Source organism: Astyanax mexicanus, chromosome 3, assembly GCF_023375975.1.
Source record: "Astyanax mexicanus isolate ESR-SI-001 chromosome 3, AstMex3_surface, whole genome shotgun sequence".
Lineage (NCBI taxonomy): Eukaryota > Metazoa > Chordata > Actinopteri > Characiformes > Acestrorhamphidae > Astyanax > Astyanax mexicanus.
Window position 1 is genome coordinate 63,283,776 of NC_064410.1, and position 19,246 is coordinate 63,303,021.

Genomic DNA, 19,246 nt, shown 5'->3' on the forward strand with positions numbered 1-19,246 from the left:
CTCACCAGCACACTCCGGATTGTCCTCATCAAAGTTCACAGCGAAATCATGAGAGACCTGAGGAGCGGAGAACACTGCATTAAGCAGAATAAGCAGAAATATACGCCCAGATACTTTAGCCTTAATCACCTCCTGAGATCAAAGCCGGAACCTCGATTTTAACAGTTAAAAGCACTGAATAGATGCAAAAAACAGCTGATTTTAGTGCAATATTTAACCAAAGAATGAGTTACATGCACAGGTTTTTATCATCTTTCTTATGCAGTATTATGCTCATATAAATACTTCTAAATACAAAACTAACACCCAACAAAACCCATGGGGATACCATAACAATTTCCTGGCAACCACTGCACAACAACGCCACAGCAACCACTAAACACCACCTTAGCGTCTGCTTAATTTACTGTACCATACTATAGCATAACAATCCTGTTGCGGTGTAGCATCCACCTAGCAACGAGCCGTAACCAACACTATAGCAACTACCATAGATACCAGAGCAACCACCTACAAACACCACTATTACCTGGATTGGCGTTAAATCTGGTAACCAGACAGTAAGAGTAAGTGTAATTTAGTCTACTTTAGTCTTAAGTCTACTTTGCTCTACTACACTCTACCTTATTCTACCTTGCTTTTGCCTCACTTTACCTCATGTAACCTTCCTCAACCTCACTCTACTTTACTCAACTTAACTTTTACCTCACTCTACTTTACTCTATCACAAAGCTCTACCTCATTCTACATTGCTTTGCCTCACTCTACCCTCACTCTACCCAACTTTATCTCATTCTAGTTCTCTCTACCTCACTCTACCTCATTTTACCTCAATCTTCTTTGCTCTACCACATTCTACGTTGCTTTGCCTCACTCTTCCCCAACTCTACCCAACTTTATCTCACTCTTCCCCAACTCTACCCAACTTTATCTCACTCTTCCCCAACTCTACCCAACTTTATCTCACTCTTCCCCAACTCTACCCAACTTTATCTCACTCTTCCCCAACTCTACCCAACTTTATCTCACTCTTCCCCAACTCTACCCAACATTATCTCACTCTTCCCCAACTCTACCCAACTTTATCTCACTCTTTCCCAACTCTACCCAACTTTATCTCACTCTTCCCCAACTCTACTTTCCCAACTCTACCCAACTTTATCTCACTCTTCCCCAACTCTACCCAACTTTATCTCACTCTTCTCCAACTCTACCCAACTTTATCTCACTCTTCCCCAACTCTACCCAACTTTATCTCACTCTTCCCCAACTCTACCCAACTTTATCTCACTCTTTCCCAACTCTACCCAACATTATCTCACTCTTCCCCAACTCTACCCAACTTTATCTCACTCTTTCCCAACTCTACCCAACTTTATCTCACTCTTCCCCAACTCTACTTTCCCAACTCTACCCAACTTTATCTCACTCTTCCCCAACTCTACCCAACTTTATCTCACTCTTCCCCAACTCTACCCAACTTTATCTCACTCTTCCCCAACTCTACCCAACTTTATCTCACTCTTCCCCAACTCTACCCAACTTTATCTCACTCTTCCCCAACTCTACCCAACTTTATCTCACTCTTCCCCAACTCAACTTTATCTCACTCTTCCCCAACTCAACTTTATCTCACTCTCCCCAACTCTCCCCAACTTTATCTCACTCTTCCTCAACTCTACCCAACTTTATCTCACTCTTCCCCAACTCTACCCAACTTTATCTCACTCTTCCTCAACTCTACCCAACTTTATCTCACTCTTCCCCAACTCTACCCAACTTTATTTCACTCTAGCTATGTCTACCTCAGTCTACCTTGATTTTGCCTCACTTTACCTCACTCTGCTTTTCTCTACCACACTTTACCTTGCTTTTGCCTCACTCTACTTCATTCTACCTTGTTTTACCTCACTCTACACAACTTTATGTCACTTTACCTCACTCTGTTTTTCTCTACCACAGTTTACCTTGCTTTTGCTTCACTCTACCTCATTTAACCTCACTTTACCTCACTCTGTTTTTCTCTACCACACTTTACCTTGCTTTTGCCTCACTCTACTTCATTCTACCTTGTTTTACCTCACTCTACACAACTTTATGTCACTTTACCTCACTCTGTTTTTCTCTACCACACTTTCCCTTGCTTTTGCCTCACTCTACCTCATTCTACCTTGTTTTACCTCACTCTACCCAACTTTATGCCATTCTAGCTCTGTCTACCTCAGTCTACCTTGATTTTGCCTCACTTTACCTGACTCTGCTTTGCTCTACCTCTTTCTACCACACTCTACCTCACTTTACCTCAATCTTCTTTGCTTTACCACACTCCACCTTGCTTTTCCTAACTCTACCCCAACTCTACCCAACTTTATCTCACTCTAGCTCTGTCTACGTCAGTCTTCCTTGATTTTGCCTCACTCAACATGAATTTACCTCACTCTGCTTTACTCTACCACACTCTACCTCATTCTTCCTTGCTTTGCCTCACTCTACCCCAATTTTACCCAACTTTATCTCACTCTAGCTCTGTCTACCTCACTCTACTACTTTGCTCTACCACATAGCTCTACCTCATTTTACCTTGCTTTGCCTCACTTTACCCAACCTTATCTGACTCTAGCTCTGTCTACCTCAGTCAGACATTACCTCACTCTGCTTTGCTCTACCACACTCTACCAAACTCTACCTCATTCTACCTTGCTTTGCCTTACTCTACCTCACTCAACCTTACTCTACTTTGCTCTACCACACTACCTCGTTTTATTTTGCTTTGCCTCACTCTTCCCAACTTTTTTATGAGTCTAGCTCTCTGTACTATATTCTACCTTGATTTTGCCTCAATCTTCCCTCACTCTTCCCAACTTTATCTCATTCTAGCCCTCTTTACCTCACTCTACCTTACTCTACTTTGTTCTACCACACTCCACCTTGCTCTACCTCATTTTATCTTGTTTTGCCTCACTCTACTTTGCTCTATCTGGTACTACCTTGCGTTGCCTCCTTCTACCTCAGTGTACCTCACTCTACCTTTTCCCTCCACACTCAACTTTGCTTTTTCTTGCTCTACCCAACTTTATCTCACTCTATCTCTCTCTACCACTTTCTACATTGGTTTTGCCTCATTCAACCTCATTGTACCTCTACCCTACTTTACCTCAGCCTACCTTCACTCTAACTCTATGCTCTACCTCTCAGTTTGAGTTTCTTTATCTCGAAAAAAAAACTTGCAATAACAATAAAAATGTGATTAACCTTACAGTCCTAGTGTGAACCGTAAACACTCCTGACATCACTCCTGTACTCCTTGCTCGGCTGACACTCTTCTGCATAATGAATTGGACGAACTCAGCCATTTTTAAGGTTTATTTATATTCAGGCCGAACGCAGTAAATGAGTCCGGATTATGCATAAAACATGGCTCGAGTCAAATACAGTTGCTGAGTCACATCCAATCCCATCGGGTCATGTTACATACTGTATACATGAGCACTGATTGGCGCTTTTCAGCCAATCAGAGGCTGTGAATTGGCAGGAGGTGGATTAGTGAAATGAGATGGTGATTACAGAGGAATAGCCTCCGAGGCTCATGAATAATTCAGAGATCTCCTGTCAGGTAGACGTGATATTCCGAGCTTGCGGGTTTCCATGGCGATTTAGCGTGTTAGCGTGGTGTCTCCGCTCTGTCAGGTTACAAGATCTGATCAGATCCGGAGTCAGAGCCGGACTCGGACTGACACTGACATTAATTCCTCTTTTTAACTCATTCAGATTCACTCTTTTATTTCTCAGTAAAACCTTTAAAATGCCAATAGCAGTAGACGTCCAAAGCATTTAAATGTGCCACATAATGCATTATATACACTGTTATATACATTACATATACAAATATTACATAATTACTACTGTATAATTAACACACACTTACTGTACTACAAAACTAGAGCCTCCTATTGGATAATAATTACTGTGAGAGTGATTGATTATTATGTTTTAGCTGCAAAACATTTACATTTAACACCAAATGATGCAGGGAGTAGCTTCTCATTTGTTAAACAACCATGTGGAAAGACTAATCCTGTGTTTGTGGAAACAGTGTTTCAGAACGATCAAATTATTGTAATTAATCAATAAATCAAGAAAACATCTAAAGAATTTTGTAGCTTAAATTTTTTTTAGGTGTAACAGCTATGAGCTGCACACTGGTGATGCTGGTGATGTTGATGCTGGTGATGTTAATGTTGCTAGTACTGCTGGTGATGTTGGTGATGCTGGTGATGTTGGTGATGCTGGTGATTCTGGTGATGATAGTGATGCTGGTGATGTTAATGTTGCTAGTACTGCTGGTGATGTTGGTGATGCTGGTGATTCTGGTGATGATAGTGATGCTGGTGATGTTAATGTTGCTAGTACTGCTGGTGATGTTGGTGATGCTGGTGATGCTGGTGATGTTGGTGATGCTGGTGATTCTGGTGATGATAGTGATGCTGGTGATGTTGGTGATGCTGGTGATTCTGGTGATGATAGTGATGCTGGTGATGTTAATGTTGCTAGTACTGCTGGTGATGTTGGTGATGCTGGTGATGTTGGTGATGCTGGTGATTCTGGTGATGATAGTGATGCTGGTGATGTTAATGTTGCTAGTACTGCTGGTGATGTTGGTGATGCTGGTGATGTTGGTGATGCTGGTGATTCTGGTGATGATAGTGATGCTGGTGATGTTAATGTTGCTAGTACTGCTGGTGATGTTGGTGATGCTGGTGTTGTTGGTGATGCTGGTGATTCTGGTGATGATAGTGATGCTGGAGATGTTAATGTTGCTAGCGATGCTGGTAATGTTGGTGATGTTAGTGATGATAGGGGTTACAGGTGATGTTAGTGATGTTGGTGATGATGGTAATGCTGGTGATTCTGGTGATGTTAGTGATGATGGTGATGCTGGTAATGCTGGTAATTTTGGTGATGTTAGTGATGCTGGTGATGATTATGATGCTGGTGATGCTGGTGATGTTGGTGATGCTGGTGATGTTGGTGATGATGGTGATATTGATGATGTTAGTGATGATGGTGATGTTGGTGATGAATGATGGTGATTTTGGTGACGTTGGTGATGATGGTGATGCTGGTAATGCTGGTAATTTTGGTGATGTTAGTGATGCTGGTGATGATTATGATGCTGGTGATGCTGGTGATGATTATGATGCTGGTGATGATTATGATGCTGGTGATGATGGTGATGATTATGATGCTGGTGATGATTATGATGCTGGTGATGCTGGTGATGATTATGATGCTGGTGATGTTGGTGATGATGGTGATGTAGGTGTAACAGGTAAGAGATCTGAGAACTTCAGAGCAGTTCTTGTTAGAAGTCGACTTACTTTGAAGTCAGGAGGGATCTGCGCTCCGAAGCCGAACGCCGGAAACATTTTATCGCTGAAATCAGAGAGTCAGAGAGTCAGAGGGTCGGGTGATTAATGTCAGTGGGATTAATAGGAGGCTGTGTGAAGATCGAGGGTTCTGACATTGCACAGGGTCAGATATAATTGGCTCAGAGCCTGAACGATGATGGTGAGTGATTGGCTGGTGTAGTGTATATGCACAATAGCCCTGATGCCGCCAGCGTACGCCTTTAATCAGCTCACAGCTGAAGGGTATGATTTGTTTAATGGTCTGGAGTGGACAGAAGATCTGGAGAAATGGGATAAACTGACTCATCTGATTGTAATCAGGTCTATTGAGTTAATGGAGCGCTCTGATTGGAGGAGCTCAGCTGTTCTATAACCCTTAACCATTGCGTCCATAACAACGGACATGACAAACAACAGGTCTATGTACATTTCTATGTATGTGTTATAACTGATCATTAATGATTTTTAAGGCATTTACAACCTAATTAGTAACCATTAATTTATAAACCCTTTATAAAGGTAGTCTTATTTTAAAGTGGTACCAAAATATCTCTACTATGAATGACTGTAATGTGAGCTATTTTTTGTGTTTCTGTACAACCCTGCTTTAGTTCACTGAATTAGTGGTCTCTGAAGAAAGACAGGATTTCAGCTCTTGCTCATGAATATTAACACATGCAAACTTATCGCCTCTGATTGGCTAACAGCACAGCAGCAGAGAACGCTTACCTGACCCCCCCCCCCCCCGACAGTCAATTTTACAGCTCTAAAACTCAAATGACTAAAGCTGTTTCTCTGAAAACATTTAGTTATAAAAGTTAACACTTAAACTTTACTTACTCTCAGTCTCGGTAAAACGTAGAATCCACTGGAGATCCGATTTAAACCTATAGTTACTAACACAAGATAGCTAACTAGCTAACGCTAACTAGCTTGTGTAAACAGAGCTGTAAGCTCTTTAGCTGACGAAGTAGCGGAAGTAGACCTTTAACATAGATTGAGCCCTATTGTCTATGAGAATAAACATTTATCAGTCAATCCAACAGAAGCTTAGCCCCGCCCACAGCATAGGCTTTAAACAGATGCATGTGTTTAAATGTTTATGTGAATATATTTTATTCTTATCCTACACTTTAGTTTTTATTTTTTAATTTTTAAACTCTGCATGTGTTCCTGTATAGCTTTAATGTCTTCAAAAATGAACGTTACTATGTAAAAAACATCATAAAAAAAGAAAGAAAACACAATGAATGATAAGAAGTATTTAAATGTTAAATATATTGATTTAAACTGTCTGCAATCAAACAAAAGCTAATAATGCATTTTTCATTCTGTCTCAATTTTCTGTCAGATTTAAAAAAGGGAATTGAAATAAAATTAAAAATATACTTTTGTTTTTATTTATCTGAGAGATGGGAGTGTCAGTGAGATTAAACATTCAGATCACGTCATGCATAACTTTACTGATTTAATATAACTCAGAAAATATATATGCACTTTATTTACATGTATGCAAATGTTTATGCAAATCTATCTGAAGGTGAAAGTGTGCACTGACCTTCTGACATTTATCACATTAAATAAATGATCACATTAACACTGTAAACAAGCTGCTCCAATACTTTTTGGGACATTCCACCGAAAAGGTGCCATTTAGTTTTTGCAACTCTTCCAAAATATACTAATTTTATTTTAATGTTTAATATTTAACTATTTAAAACATGTATTGGTTGAACTCAGGCAGCTGTACTTCATTTTTTAATTTCTTTTTAATTTTAATTTCTTTTCATTTTAGTCCATTAATTCCTTTAATTTTCTCTTAAGAAAGTCTTTATTTTTTAAAGAAATGTTTGACTGCATGTTCAAATAATTGATATTTATGACCAAAAAAAAAATCACTCCTGTTACTGGAACTCACTCCTGTTACTTTTTATGTTTTGAGTAACGTAACTGAAAGTAACAGGAATGAGTTTTTAGCATAGAATTAGAACAAAAAAACATTAAAAATAGCTAAATGCAGGCTATGCTAATAGCATGAGGACACTGAGCACATTCTAGTGATTTCCCCCAAAAATATGTGTTTTAAAAATAAACCAATAAGATGTAAGAATGAATTTAGGTAACAGGACTGAGTGTTGAGATTGAGCTCCTCAGTAAGAGTTACACGATCAAATAAGATCAAATATACAGAAAAAAACAACTAATGAGGAAACTTAATTTTTTTGGTCTTCCTATGATCTTTAGAAGAACCAGCTGATGTCACTTCCTGTTGTAGATGTGACTTCCTGTTGTAGAATGTTCCAGATGTTTCAGATGATCAGGGTAATGTGTTACAGTAACAGGACTGAGTGAAACATAGGGACACAACTAAAAGATTTATTATGAAAAAATATTTTTTTTTAATGAAAAAAAACAAACATCTCTGACGGATTTTAATAGTTATATATCATGGTAAAGTAGTTTTTATTAATGGTTTTAATTACATATCTTACTTTTACAATTAGATCAAGGTACAAGACACTGTGCTTCATAATAAAATATATTTTAAAGTTATTTTGTGCGCATATTTATACATGTAATTTCCTGGGGACAGAAATGACACCGACTTGGTGGAATGGCCCTATAATTCTTAGTCTATATTTAACTTAAATATTTGATTGGTTTAACCCTTTCAGATCTAAATTAGGTGTCAATGTTGAAAAATAAATTAACACTACTACTACTACTACTACTACTACTACTAATAATAATAATAATAATAATGCTGTTTTATGTCTGCAATGTACTATAATATACAATATATATTAACGTTACATTTATTTAATTAAAATAACTAACTTTCCTGCTATCGGATTGGAAGCCTGTGCTTAACATTTTTATTTTAGATTTGATATTAACCGTTTTGTGTTACGCCCTCGCTATGTGTTCCTGTGTTTTCCCTGTTCCCTAGTGTGTTTCTCTTGTACTTTTCCATCACGTGTGTGTAATTTGTAGCTCCGCCCCTTCCCCAGGTGTTTCTAATTATAGTGTGTTTCATGTTACTTTAAATAGCCCTCCTCTGCCACCTTGTCCTCCGTCGGTCTTTGCACCTTCCTACGTTGTCTGTCTCGTCACGCCTTAGCTTAGTTTTGTCACGTATCCTATTTGCTCTTTGCCACGTTTATAGTTCTTTGTTTAGTTTGTATTATTTGCTTATATCTCTTGTTTGTTTATATTCTTTGTTTTGTACATATTTACGTATTTATTCCTTTGTATATATTCCCTAACCTTGTTTTGTTCATTTCTGTTTAGCTTAGCTCAGTGTTGGTGTTCCCTGTTTGTTTATGTACCTATTTATATTCGTTATTCCCCTGTTTGTTTATTTGTTTATTTGTTATTTATTAAAAGTCTGGTCTTACCCGCATATAAATCCGCCTCCCGTCTCAACCCCACGTTACATTTTGTTCACAAGCCATTCATCCCTAAACACTAAAATAAACACGCAAAAAAGTGTTCTAATCTACATACAGTACAATGTTCAAATGAGCTCTTTTTAGCTTCTTTTTTATTCTATTTTATGAGCCTTTTTGGCTTTAGCGCTGTTTTTTCTTTTTTTTTAAGCTATTTTTTAATTGGCTTCTAAACTTTTTATTTGGCTCGTTTGTGGTCTATTCTGATAGATAGATAATTAATTAGTGATATGTGCAACAAAACGTTGAAAAAACTAAGAAAATACATGATGTGTGTTGTTACAGACACAGTGACTGAAAGGGTTTTTATTGTAGAATTATATGGTATAGTGTAAATGCCTGTTTATTGTACACATTATAATAAATATCTTGAATTTTGAATCTCTTTGAAACTTGAGAAAAATTATTTTACACTGACTTCCATTGAAAGATAAGATGATTTTACATCACAGCATTAATCTTCCTTTATTATCTGTTCAGCTGTAAGGTGTGAGGGTGTGAGGGTCTGTGCAGTGAGACAGGATGTCGTCAGGTGTTCAGAAGGTGGTGATTTTACCTGTCGTAGTCTTGGCAGATCTCGCCCACGGCGACCAGGGCTTTCAGGTACTCGTTGGGTTGGTACGGGTGGATGTAGTGCAGAGAGCAGCTGTTCCGCGGGTCACCGTTCGAGGCGGTGAAATCGATGGCCACCTGCACACACACACACACACACACACACACACACACACCGTCATCGCCACTGACAGTAATTACGGCTAATTAAAACTCCCACACCACCGACTCGCCATCCATCCCTCAGTTCCACCCATCCTGAATGGAGGTGAAGAATATAAACGTTATAAAGCCTCAATCATCAGATCCTGGAGTTATACAACGATAATTATACTCTAATTATAACTCTGCTTGAAGTTTAACTTCTAAACTTTATTCAACTCCATTAAAATCAAATTTCCATCCAATAATTTTACTAAACTGGAAATATTATTCCTCTTTTTACATGAGAAACATGTGCACGAAGTTCTGTACACAAAATCACTATCATATAAAGATAAAGATCTCACCAGCTCTAGTCCTGCCATTTAAGGGCTTTGTCACTTTTATGCAAATCACTCTCATTACGGCATTTTGAAGCCAAAATATGGCCAAAATGGAAGCTGCCATCTTGCGTGCGCTTGTTGCACGGTAAAGGTAAATTGGAGCCAGAACTGGCGCGGCAGAGGTGGGAGTTCTTTACGCAAAATCACTCTCACGGTCATGTGACTGCCCAAACCCCGCCCTCCCCCTCAATTTCTCTTTGCGTTTTACCGTCATTTTCACCAAACAAGTTACTTTATCTAGCTAGCATTAGGTAGCTAACACAAGGTTAAAAATCTAACCTAACGCTAAACTGGGACATGAAGCTTGGTTTTATGCCATCTGTGCTCAGCCTTTCTGCGACTTTCTCAGGCGACCTGTCAATCAACTTGCCCTCAGCTGTCAATCACCACATTGCCACACCCCTTTAAATATCACGTAATAACTCCTATAAAACATATTAACTGTAAAGAAAAACACTGGGGGTTATTAACACGGGAGGAGGGCTTGCATAATGTACAAAACCCAACTTCCGAAAAAAAAAAGTCCTGGATGTGTAATTTTAGATGAAAGATTCCTCCATCTCTCATTCAGTTGAATGGAAATAGGCGGGGTTAAAAGTTGTACTGGAGCCAAACACCAGAGGGCGTAAGAGACACAGTGGCTTCACTTTTCAACCCCTGTCGTGCCGTCCATACTTATTATTATACAGTCTATGGGCAAAACACCAACATGCACAAACCTCTTCAAAACTAATTTGAAATCTCTCTGCTGACTTGCCACAGACTGTAGGTACTGTAGATCCCTCCCTCAGAAGAAGTCTGCTGGCTAGTCCTGTTGTGTACTGTCTGTGGTTCTCCACCAAAATAACTGATCTATTGGGCGGGGCTCTGCTGGTGGTTGACGGGTGAGAGGTGGAGCCATGGTAGTTCTATGCAGGTTTATTATTATCCTGGTGCATTGTGATGTCACAATAAGGGAGGAGCATCCAAACGGCTTATATAAGCTGTTATGATTCCTGATACCAAACTCTTTCAGCTGATTCACAGAAAACAGATGGATGGATTTATAGAGGCAGATATACCCAAGTGGAAATACAAAACATGCAAAAAGTGAGTTTTGCATAATATATGCTTTCTAACTTATATATTTCTTACTACAATTTCTTAGTATTGGACAAATTACAGTATTTCTGTGTAGCAACAGGTTTTTGCAGATTTTTCCCATAGAAATCAATAGACTGCAATAACTGTGGAAACATTTAAGCGTAAAAAGGGTACAAATGTACTTGTAATGCCTAATCGCAACATGGGATACCACAGCATCCACTTGGTAACACCTGAGCAACCACCTGAAACGCCGCATCAAGCCATTCACTAACTAACATCCACGTACCAGTGCCATAGCAACCGAACGGAATACCATAGCGAACCAGCTAGCAACCAGCTAGCAACTATTTAACAACACTGTAGCAACCACCCGGGACACCATAGCAACCAGCTAGCAACTATTTTTAACAACACCATAGCAACCAACTTGGGTACTATATCAATGACTTCAAGACCATAACAACCTGGTATTCCAGTTCCACAGTTTACCCTGAACCTCCAGCAGCTTCAGTCTGCGGCTGACTGAGAAACTTTAGCTGATTATCTACAGAAAAATGTCGATTATCTGGAGATTTTTCACTTTAAAAACGCCGAACAGCAAAACGGCTTCATGTAATTTTTGTAAAGTCAGTATTCAAGGGGTGAATCGATTAACACCAGCAGTCTGTTAGCCTAGCATTAGCATTGACAGCTGCATTCTGGTGTTGTGAATGTAATAAGTAAATATCTCAAGTGAACTACAGCCATAATCCACATCTAATATCAAACTACAGATCCTACCCACTCCAACCAGCACTAATAAATCAATCTGCTACTAAAAAAGTGATTAATTCAGCTCGGACATACAGTTAGCATCGTCAGTTAGCCGTTAGCCATTAGCCATCTCCATTAACATCTGCAGTCTGTTAGCCTAGCTAGCATCGGACCAACAGCTGCATTCCTGCATTGTGAATGTAATAAATAACTATCTGAAGTGAACTACAGCCATAATCCACATCTAATATCAAACTACAGATCCTCCCCACTCTAACCAGCACTAATAAATCAATCTGTTATTAAAAAACACAAAACAGGGATTAATTCAGCTCAGAAATACAGTTAGGCTGTGACCGAAATGGCTCCCTACTCCCTCATTAGTGTTGCGCTATGTAGGGAGATACTAATAAGTTCACTAATTAGTGATAAAACAGGAGTGAATTCGGACACTAACTCATCATTATCATGTGCCAGCACCGGTCTCATAAACACACACAGGTGAGAGAAGGCTGAGTCGTGTTTAAAACTCCATAAACACACTGAACTGAGCTCTGAATTAAAGATAGTGAAGCTCTGAGCTGATCATGACGTAATTTATCTGTTTGTTATATTTACGCTGTTTAAAAGATGATCCTCACATTACTGAACTACATAAAGAAAACCTTAAAAATAGCAGCGTACACCGGCTCGCACTGTTGCCAGATTGGGTGGTTTCATGCCAGATGTCGAGTTGTATCGGAAATTGTCTGGAGGAAACGCTGTGATTTGACAGGTGAACAAAACTACCAAGTGTAAAGAGTTTGGAAATTTAACTCGGCGGTGTTATAGTTAGATATCTAACCCTGCAGAGACAGAGCTTTTAGTCCTGCTGATGGAAAGGGTACTCATCAGTGTTATAGTTAGATATCTAACCCTGCAGAGACAGAGCTTTTAGTCCTGCTGATGGAAAGGGTACTCATCAGTGTTATAGTTAGATATCTAACCCTGCAGAGACAGAGCTTTTAGTCCTGCTGATGGAAAGGGTACTCATCAGTGTTATAGTTAGATATCTAACCCTGCAGAGACAGAGCTTTTAGTCCTGCTGATGGAAAGGGTACTCATCGGTGTTATAGTTAGATATCTAACCCTGCAGAGACAGAGCTTTTAGTCCTGCTGATGGAAAGGGTACTCATCAGTGTTATAGTTAGATATCTAACCCTGCAGAGACAGAGCTTTTAGTCCTGCTGATGGAAAGGGTACTCATCAGTGTTATAGTTAGATATCTAACCTGGCAGAGACAGAGCTTTTAGTCCTGCTGATGGAAAGGGTACTCATCAGTGTTATAGTTAGATATCTAACCTGGCAGAGACAGAGCTTTTAGTCCTGCTGATGGAAAGGGTACTCATCAGTGTTATAGTTAGATATCTAACCCTGCAGAGACAGAGCTTTTAGTCCTGCTGATGGAAAGGGTACTCATCAGTGTTATAGTTAGATATCTAACCCTGCAGAGACAGAGATTTTAGTCCTGCTGATGGAAATTTGAAGCTGTGTTAATGTTCGTTATTATATGTTCGTAAGTTATTTCTTTCTTTCATTGCTTGCAAGGTTGTTTTTATGTACTGTTTTTACGTTTTTGTTTCGTGTGTCCAATGATACAAGGCACAAAACACATAATACAAATATGCAGATAAACTCATTTAAATATCATTTTTTGTAATCAGTGATATTTAAGATATTTATGGTATTTTAGTTAAGATCATGTTGGAATAAACCCTGTAATATTGTTAATATGACGAACATCAGCTGTTTGGGTGGTTTTCTCAGTAATTTTGTGGATTTGAAACACGTTTTACCCAGTGAATTGGTTTTATCTGCATCCCACTGTAACAATCTGGCAACCCTGGTGGCTCGCTGTCCGCTCCGTTTCTTCGGCTGTCTGTTGCTCGGTAGCGAAACCCGCAATGCATTTTGGGACACATTCAGCTCGCTTAGTAAGCAGCGATGTTTACTATAAATCATGATGCATTATGGGAGTTTTTAGTGCCCTCAAAATCACGTTCGAATCCCCCCTTATGATTCGGACACTCAAAGAAAAATGGCTGAAATACTCAATAGTGCCCTAACTAGTAAATAGGGAGCCTTTTCGGTCACAGCCTTAGTGTCACCGGTTAGCCGTTAGCTATTGCAGCTAATCCACTACGCTAGGTGTCAAAATAAAAGTCTCCTGCACATCTAGTGCAAAAAGATTAGTATAGAGCCCTGTAATTAATATTTAACATATTTAATATTTAACTTTTTTTTGTATTTTGTATCTGTAGTTGTATATCAGTTTTATATCAATTTTATATCAGAATCAGATCATCCCATTACTAAATATAAGCAAAATAATAATAATAAAAAAAGACAAAATATAGCAAAAAAAAATGTTAAGGAACAACAACAGAGAAAACAAATATGTTTTTGTGTTTTATGTGTAAATAAATTATAATTTATATTACATTTGACTTTATTGTGGTTTACAAAATAGACAAAATTTTTTTATAATCTAAGAATATAATTATCACCAAAATATCCTGAAATATTGTGATGTGGTTTAATGATTATATCTCCCAGAACTCTGAAATAATACTGTATAAAGCAGGATCTGGTCGTTGGATGAAGCAGATTTGATTAATGATCAGATTAATCAAATTAATGAGTTTATCTGATGACGGTTGTGATGGTAGGAAATGGGTTGAGGAAGTGGGTCTGAGATCAGATGTTACAGTGCTGCTCTCGGGAGGCCGAGTCTCTGCAGTGTTTACTCATTAATAATACAGAGCTGTGGTGTTTTCAGAGCTGTCAGAGACGGGGATACCCCTCAGAATCACTCACCGTGAACTGGATCTGGCAACCGCCCATAATATAATCCAGAAACGAGTGCATCTTTATGATCTGGAGGAGAGAAAAGGAGGTGGTGAAAGAGTGCAGCACACTTACCATCTAATAAATACAACTGCCTGTGACTCGTTCAGATCTTCTGAGATCTTTTATACACTTCTTCTCTCTGTAGAATAAATATACTCAATCTTCCTCACCTTACACTGGGTCATCATCACCACCCCAGAGTTCCTGTAGTTCTTCTTCTTCACCTGATACTTGGGGTTGATGCATTCCCACTGAATCTGTTTTTAACAGATAAATAAGAAAAAATAACCGATCTTTATATCCTCTATAACTGTATATAAACAGGAAGCCAGCAGGAAGACTGGAGTTTAAAGCTCTCTCATTTCTTTCAGTTTATTAGACAGACAGACAGATAGATAGATAGATCTATAGATAGGTTCAAGTCCCCATCTGGCTGGAGTTTTCATGTTCTCCCTGTGTCTACATGGGTTTCCCCTCCCACAGTCCAAAAAACATGAAGATTAGGTAAATCATATACTCTAAAATCACCCAGAAAAATTAAATATTCTAAATTGATCTGGTGTGTATGTGTAAAGTGTGTGGTATGTATGTAAGTTTGTGTGTGTGTGTAAGTTTGTGTGTAAATGTGTGTGTATGACTGTGTGCCCAGATATGGATTGCCACTCTGTTCTGGGTAAATGATGTAGTGCCCGATGCAGTGCTCCAGGTGGACGTGGTTGTTTCCGGTTGAGAGTACACTGTGCGCTATTGGCTGCCGCTTCTCACCAGTGTGTGTGTGTGTGTGGATGAGTGCTGAGTATAAATGGTTGTGTGTAAAACATGTAAATTGTAAAGCGTCCTTGTGTTCAACAGCGGTTGGCAGTAAGCTTTTGTTTACTTTTTTTTTATCTCTGGTGAGCTTTTGTTTATTTTCCTCCCTTGTCTCTCTCTTTGTTGCACTCGGCGTGATTTTAGTTTCTGCCCGTTCTCGTTTTTCCGCTCCTATATATCTCCTTATAAAGACGTTTACCTGCTTTGAAATTAACTGTTCTGCAATTGGGTTCAACAACCCTCTGGGCTGGAGAGCTACTAGTCTGTAGCACCATCCCATTACACTACATTTTACAAAACAGAATTTTTTTTTGTGGCCACTTGGAAAATATATGGCCCGTGGCCAAACTTAATTGCCGACCCCTGTACTACAAACTATCTATGGATATATTTTAAATAAACAACAATCACTGTTGTAAGTTGCTCTAGATAAGGGCGTTTGCTAAATACCTTAAAAGTAAATGTAAATGAAATGCTCGTAAATCAGTTTATTATCTGTGCAGATCAAGAAATACCAGAGAAGGAAGTTGTAAAGGACGGTGTTGTGTGCTGTGGATCATCAGACGGACACAACGCTACACCTACACCTCATTATCTCCACATTATCTACACTTATCTTCACTTATCCTGCGTTTATATTAATTTAATGTCATTAGTTTGTCTGATTGATTTAAGAAGATGCCATTAGTTTAATAGCATTTTTAGAGATAAAGCTAAAGAGCGAGGATATTCATCTCAGTCCAGAGAGCTGCATTCTCTTTACACGCTCCATTAAGTATCATTTTATTATTTACTTTCTGTAAATAATTCTTGGAAAGCATTCGGCAAGGCCACATCACCTGAGAAAAGGCGTATGGTTACAGGGTTTATTCATGAGCAGGAGGAGGAAGCAAGGAGGGCAAAAGCAGCAGGGCAGAGTAAACAGGGGCAGTGGATGAGATGGGAAAGTGTAGAGAAGCGGAGAATCACCTGGCGAGAGTTATGGGGATTGGATACAGGCCGTATAAAGTTTCTTTTGAGAGCTACATATGATGTTCTGCCAACGCCACAAAACCTTGCTCAGTGGGTGGGTGAGGATCCAAGTTGTAAGCTATGTGCAGGAAGTGGCACGCTGAAGCACATTTTGTCGGCATGTAAGGTGAGTCTATCCCAGGGGCGCTACACATGGAGGCATAATCAGGTACTTAGATCTCTTGCAGGTGCACTTGATAAGAAACGGTTAGAAGTTAATAACATGCCCGTGGTAGGTTGCAGTAGGGTAATCACGTTTGTGCGTGAGGGGCAGCATAGTGGAGAAACAGCACAGTGCTTGAAAACTGCTGGTAAGTGGGCCAATGCACGAGATTGGAAGTTATTAGTGGATGTAGGTAGTAAACTGCAGATCCCAGAGTGCATTCTGGTTACAACCTTGAGGCCGGATGTAGTGTTGTACTCTGAAAGTAAGCGGATAGTGTATTTTATAGAGCTGACTGTTCCGTTTGAAGACGAGGTAGATGGAGCTTATGAAAGGAAAAGGCTGAAGTATACAGACTTGGTGGCTGAGGTAAGAGAGCGTGGGTGGCAAGCGTATATTAGACCGGTAGAGGTAGGTACTAGAGGCTTTGTTGCGAAGTCTGCCACAAGACTGCTGTCTGAATTCGGAATTAGAGGTTGTGTGCTAAGGACTGTAGTGAAGGAGTTGTCAGATGTAGCTGAAAGATCTAGTCAGTGGTTGTGGTTCAGAAGGGCTGAGGCTGTGTGGGGAAGGGAGTGAGTTTGTGCTTCTACAGCAAGCTTGGAGGGGGGTGGGTCTGGGACGCCAGACTTCACTGTTGAGCCTTCTGGAGGTGTCGTGGGCCTAATTCAGCGAAACACTGTCGAAGGAAGGTGCCTACCTGATGACCCCTGAGAAGAGCTTGCACTGAAGTTTGTGTTAGAGTTTGGATGAAGGGGATTGGTGTGGTCCTGCTCTTGTAATAATTTGTCTCATGAGTTTTTGTAGACGTCTGAGTACTTGGCAGTTGAGGCACGGACCATGAACATAGTTCGCTATGCTTCTGGATTCTTGTCGAGCCAGTATCGGATGGTAGTGGTTGCTGTGTTCTGCTCAAGCAACTTATAATGTGATTTATTGTGTGTGATTGTGCTTAGGTAAGTGTGTTGTTGCCATAGTTAAAGGAAGTGAGCTTAGATTAAGGAGGGATTCTGTTTGTTCATAGGTTATTTTTGGTAGGTCTGTTACTTGGCAGTTGAGGCAATGGACCATGAACATAGTGTTAGGCTGTGCTTCTGGATTCTTGTCGAGCCAGTATCAGATTGTGGTGGTTTTGCTATTATTGTTAGTTGAGTGAGTAGTAGATCCTGGCTGAGCCCTATGCATAACCCCAGCTGTTAGGTGCAGGATTTGTCAATTTCCTGTATTATATTACTGTAATGAGATATCGGAAATGGGATTAATACACCAGAATGTCTTTTAATACAAGGCTGTGTCCATTTACAGCCCATATTAATGATTAAAGTAGGAGATAGCACCACTAGAGGATGATCTCTGTAAATCAGCTGGATGGATCAATACATAGATTGATGTAGAAGTACTGTAAATATACAAAGGCTTGCAAAAGTATTCATCCCCCGTGAACTTTTTCACATTTTGTCACCCTGCAACATGAAATTAAATTTAATTGAGATTTTAAGTGATTAAAAATTATGAGTTTATTTGATTTTACCAAATTGAAAACCTCTGGAATATAATCAAGAGGAAGATGAATGATCACAAACCATCAAACCACCAAACTGAACTGCTTGAATTTTTGCACCAGGAGTAAAGCAGCATAAAGTTATCCAAAAGCAGTGTGTAAGACTGGTGGAGGAGAACATGCCGAGACTCATGAAAACCTATTTTGTGTTGGTCTTTCACTTAAAATCTCAATAAAACACATTTAAGTTTGTGGATGTCAGGAGACAAAATGTGAAAGGGGTATGAATACATTTGCAAACCACTGTATGGCAGATGGAAGCACATTCACGCTGCTTCAGCGAGAGATGAGGAGCTCTATAGAGGAAATGAGTAAGCAGGATTCTCTCAGCATGGAGTGCTCTCGAGTACTCTCAGAAACACAGTAAATACCATAAATCTGCTGCAGCTCGACTGGATTTTTAATCAGTAAAACACAGTGATCTGAATATTGATTATATATCAGTGCCGATAGTTAAGCAGCCTGGATCTAAACCCCTGATGAAGCGTGGTGGAGTAATGTGGGATACTCTACTCTAATGCCTGATCTAATCAATCACTCTACTTCCTGTAGAGTACTCTACTTTTAGAATTATTTTTACACGGTGGAGTAATGCATTTTACTACAAGACGTCTGTAAAATACACAGTATCAGTGTTAAACACTCCAAAACACTCTGTAAAGCATTTAGGTGCTCTTATCTGGGGAGCTGTTAACTTGTGTAAACTCTCAGGGCTCCGGCAGCTGATGGCAAGCTGCATGACTGGGATTCGAACCAGCGATCCCCAACCATAGTTGCAGCACCTTAGACAGCTGGACCACTTGCTGCCCCATAAACATACAGTATAAAATACTTTAATGCTTACTTCTTGACTTTTTATTATTTATATTGTATATGATCTCTTGTAAAAGAAAAGTGTTTTAAGTATCTTTTTTTAAAGTATACTTAACATGGAAAAGTGCATAATTTTAGAATTATACATAAATGTATTATTTTGGAACAACTTACATATATTTAAGTATATTTTAGTTGTAATTAAG

The 19,246-nt window shown here is 39.3% G+C and overlaps 1 protein-coding gene across 1 annotated transcript in view; it reads right to left on the reverse strand.

Moving 5' to 3' along the window:
• The window catches only part of cpne4b (copine IVb), a 99,188-nt gene that overhangs the window by 22,425 nt on the left and 57,517 nt on the right, over positions 1–19,246 (reverse strand). The window contains exons 9-13 of the mRNA XM_022665340.2: positions 14,853–14,939; positions 14,650–14,709; positions 9,414–9,547; positions 5,379–5,433; positions 6–57 (exon numbers count right to left, since the gene is read on the reverse strand). Coding sequence (XP_022521061.2) covers positions 6–57; positions 5,379–5,433; positions 9,414–9,547; positions 14,650–14,709; positions 14,853–14,939 — 388 coding nt within the window. The remainder of the gene's footprint in view (positions 1–5; positions 58–5,378; positions 5,434–9,413; positions 9,548–14,649; positions 14,710–14,852; positions 14,940–19,246) is intronic.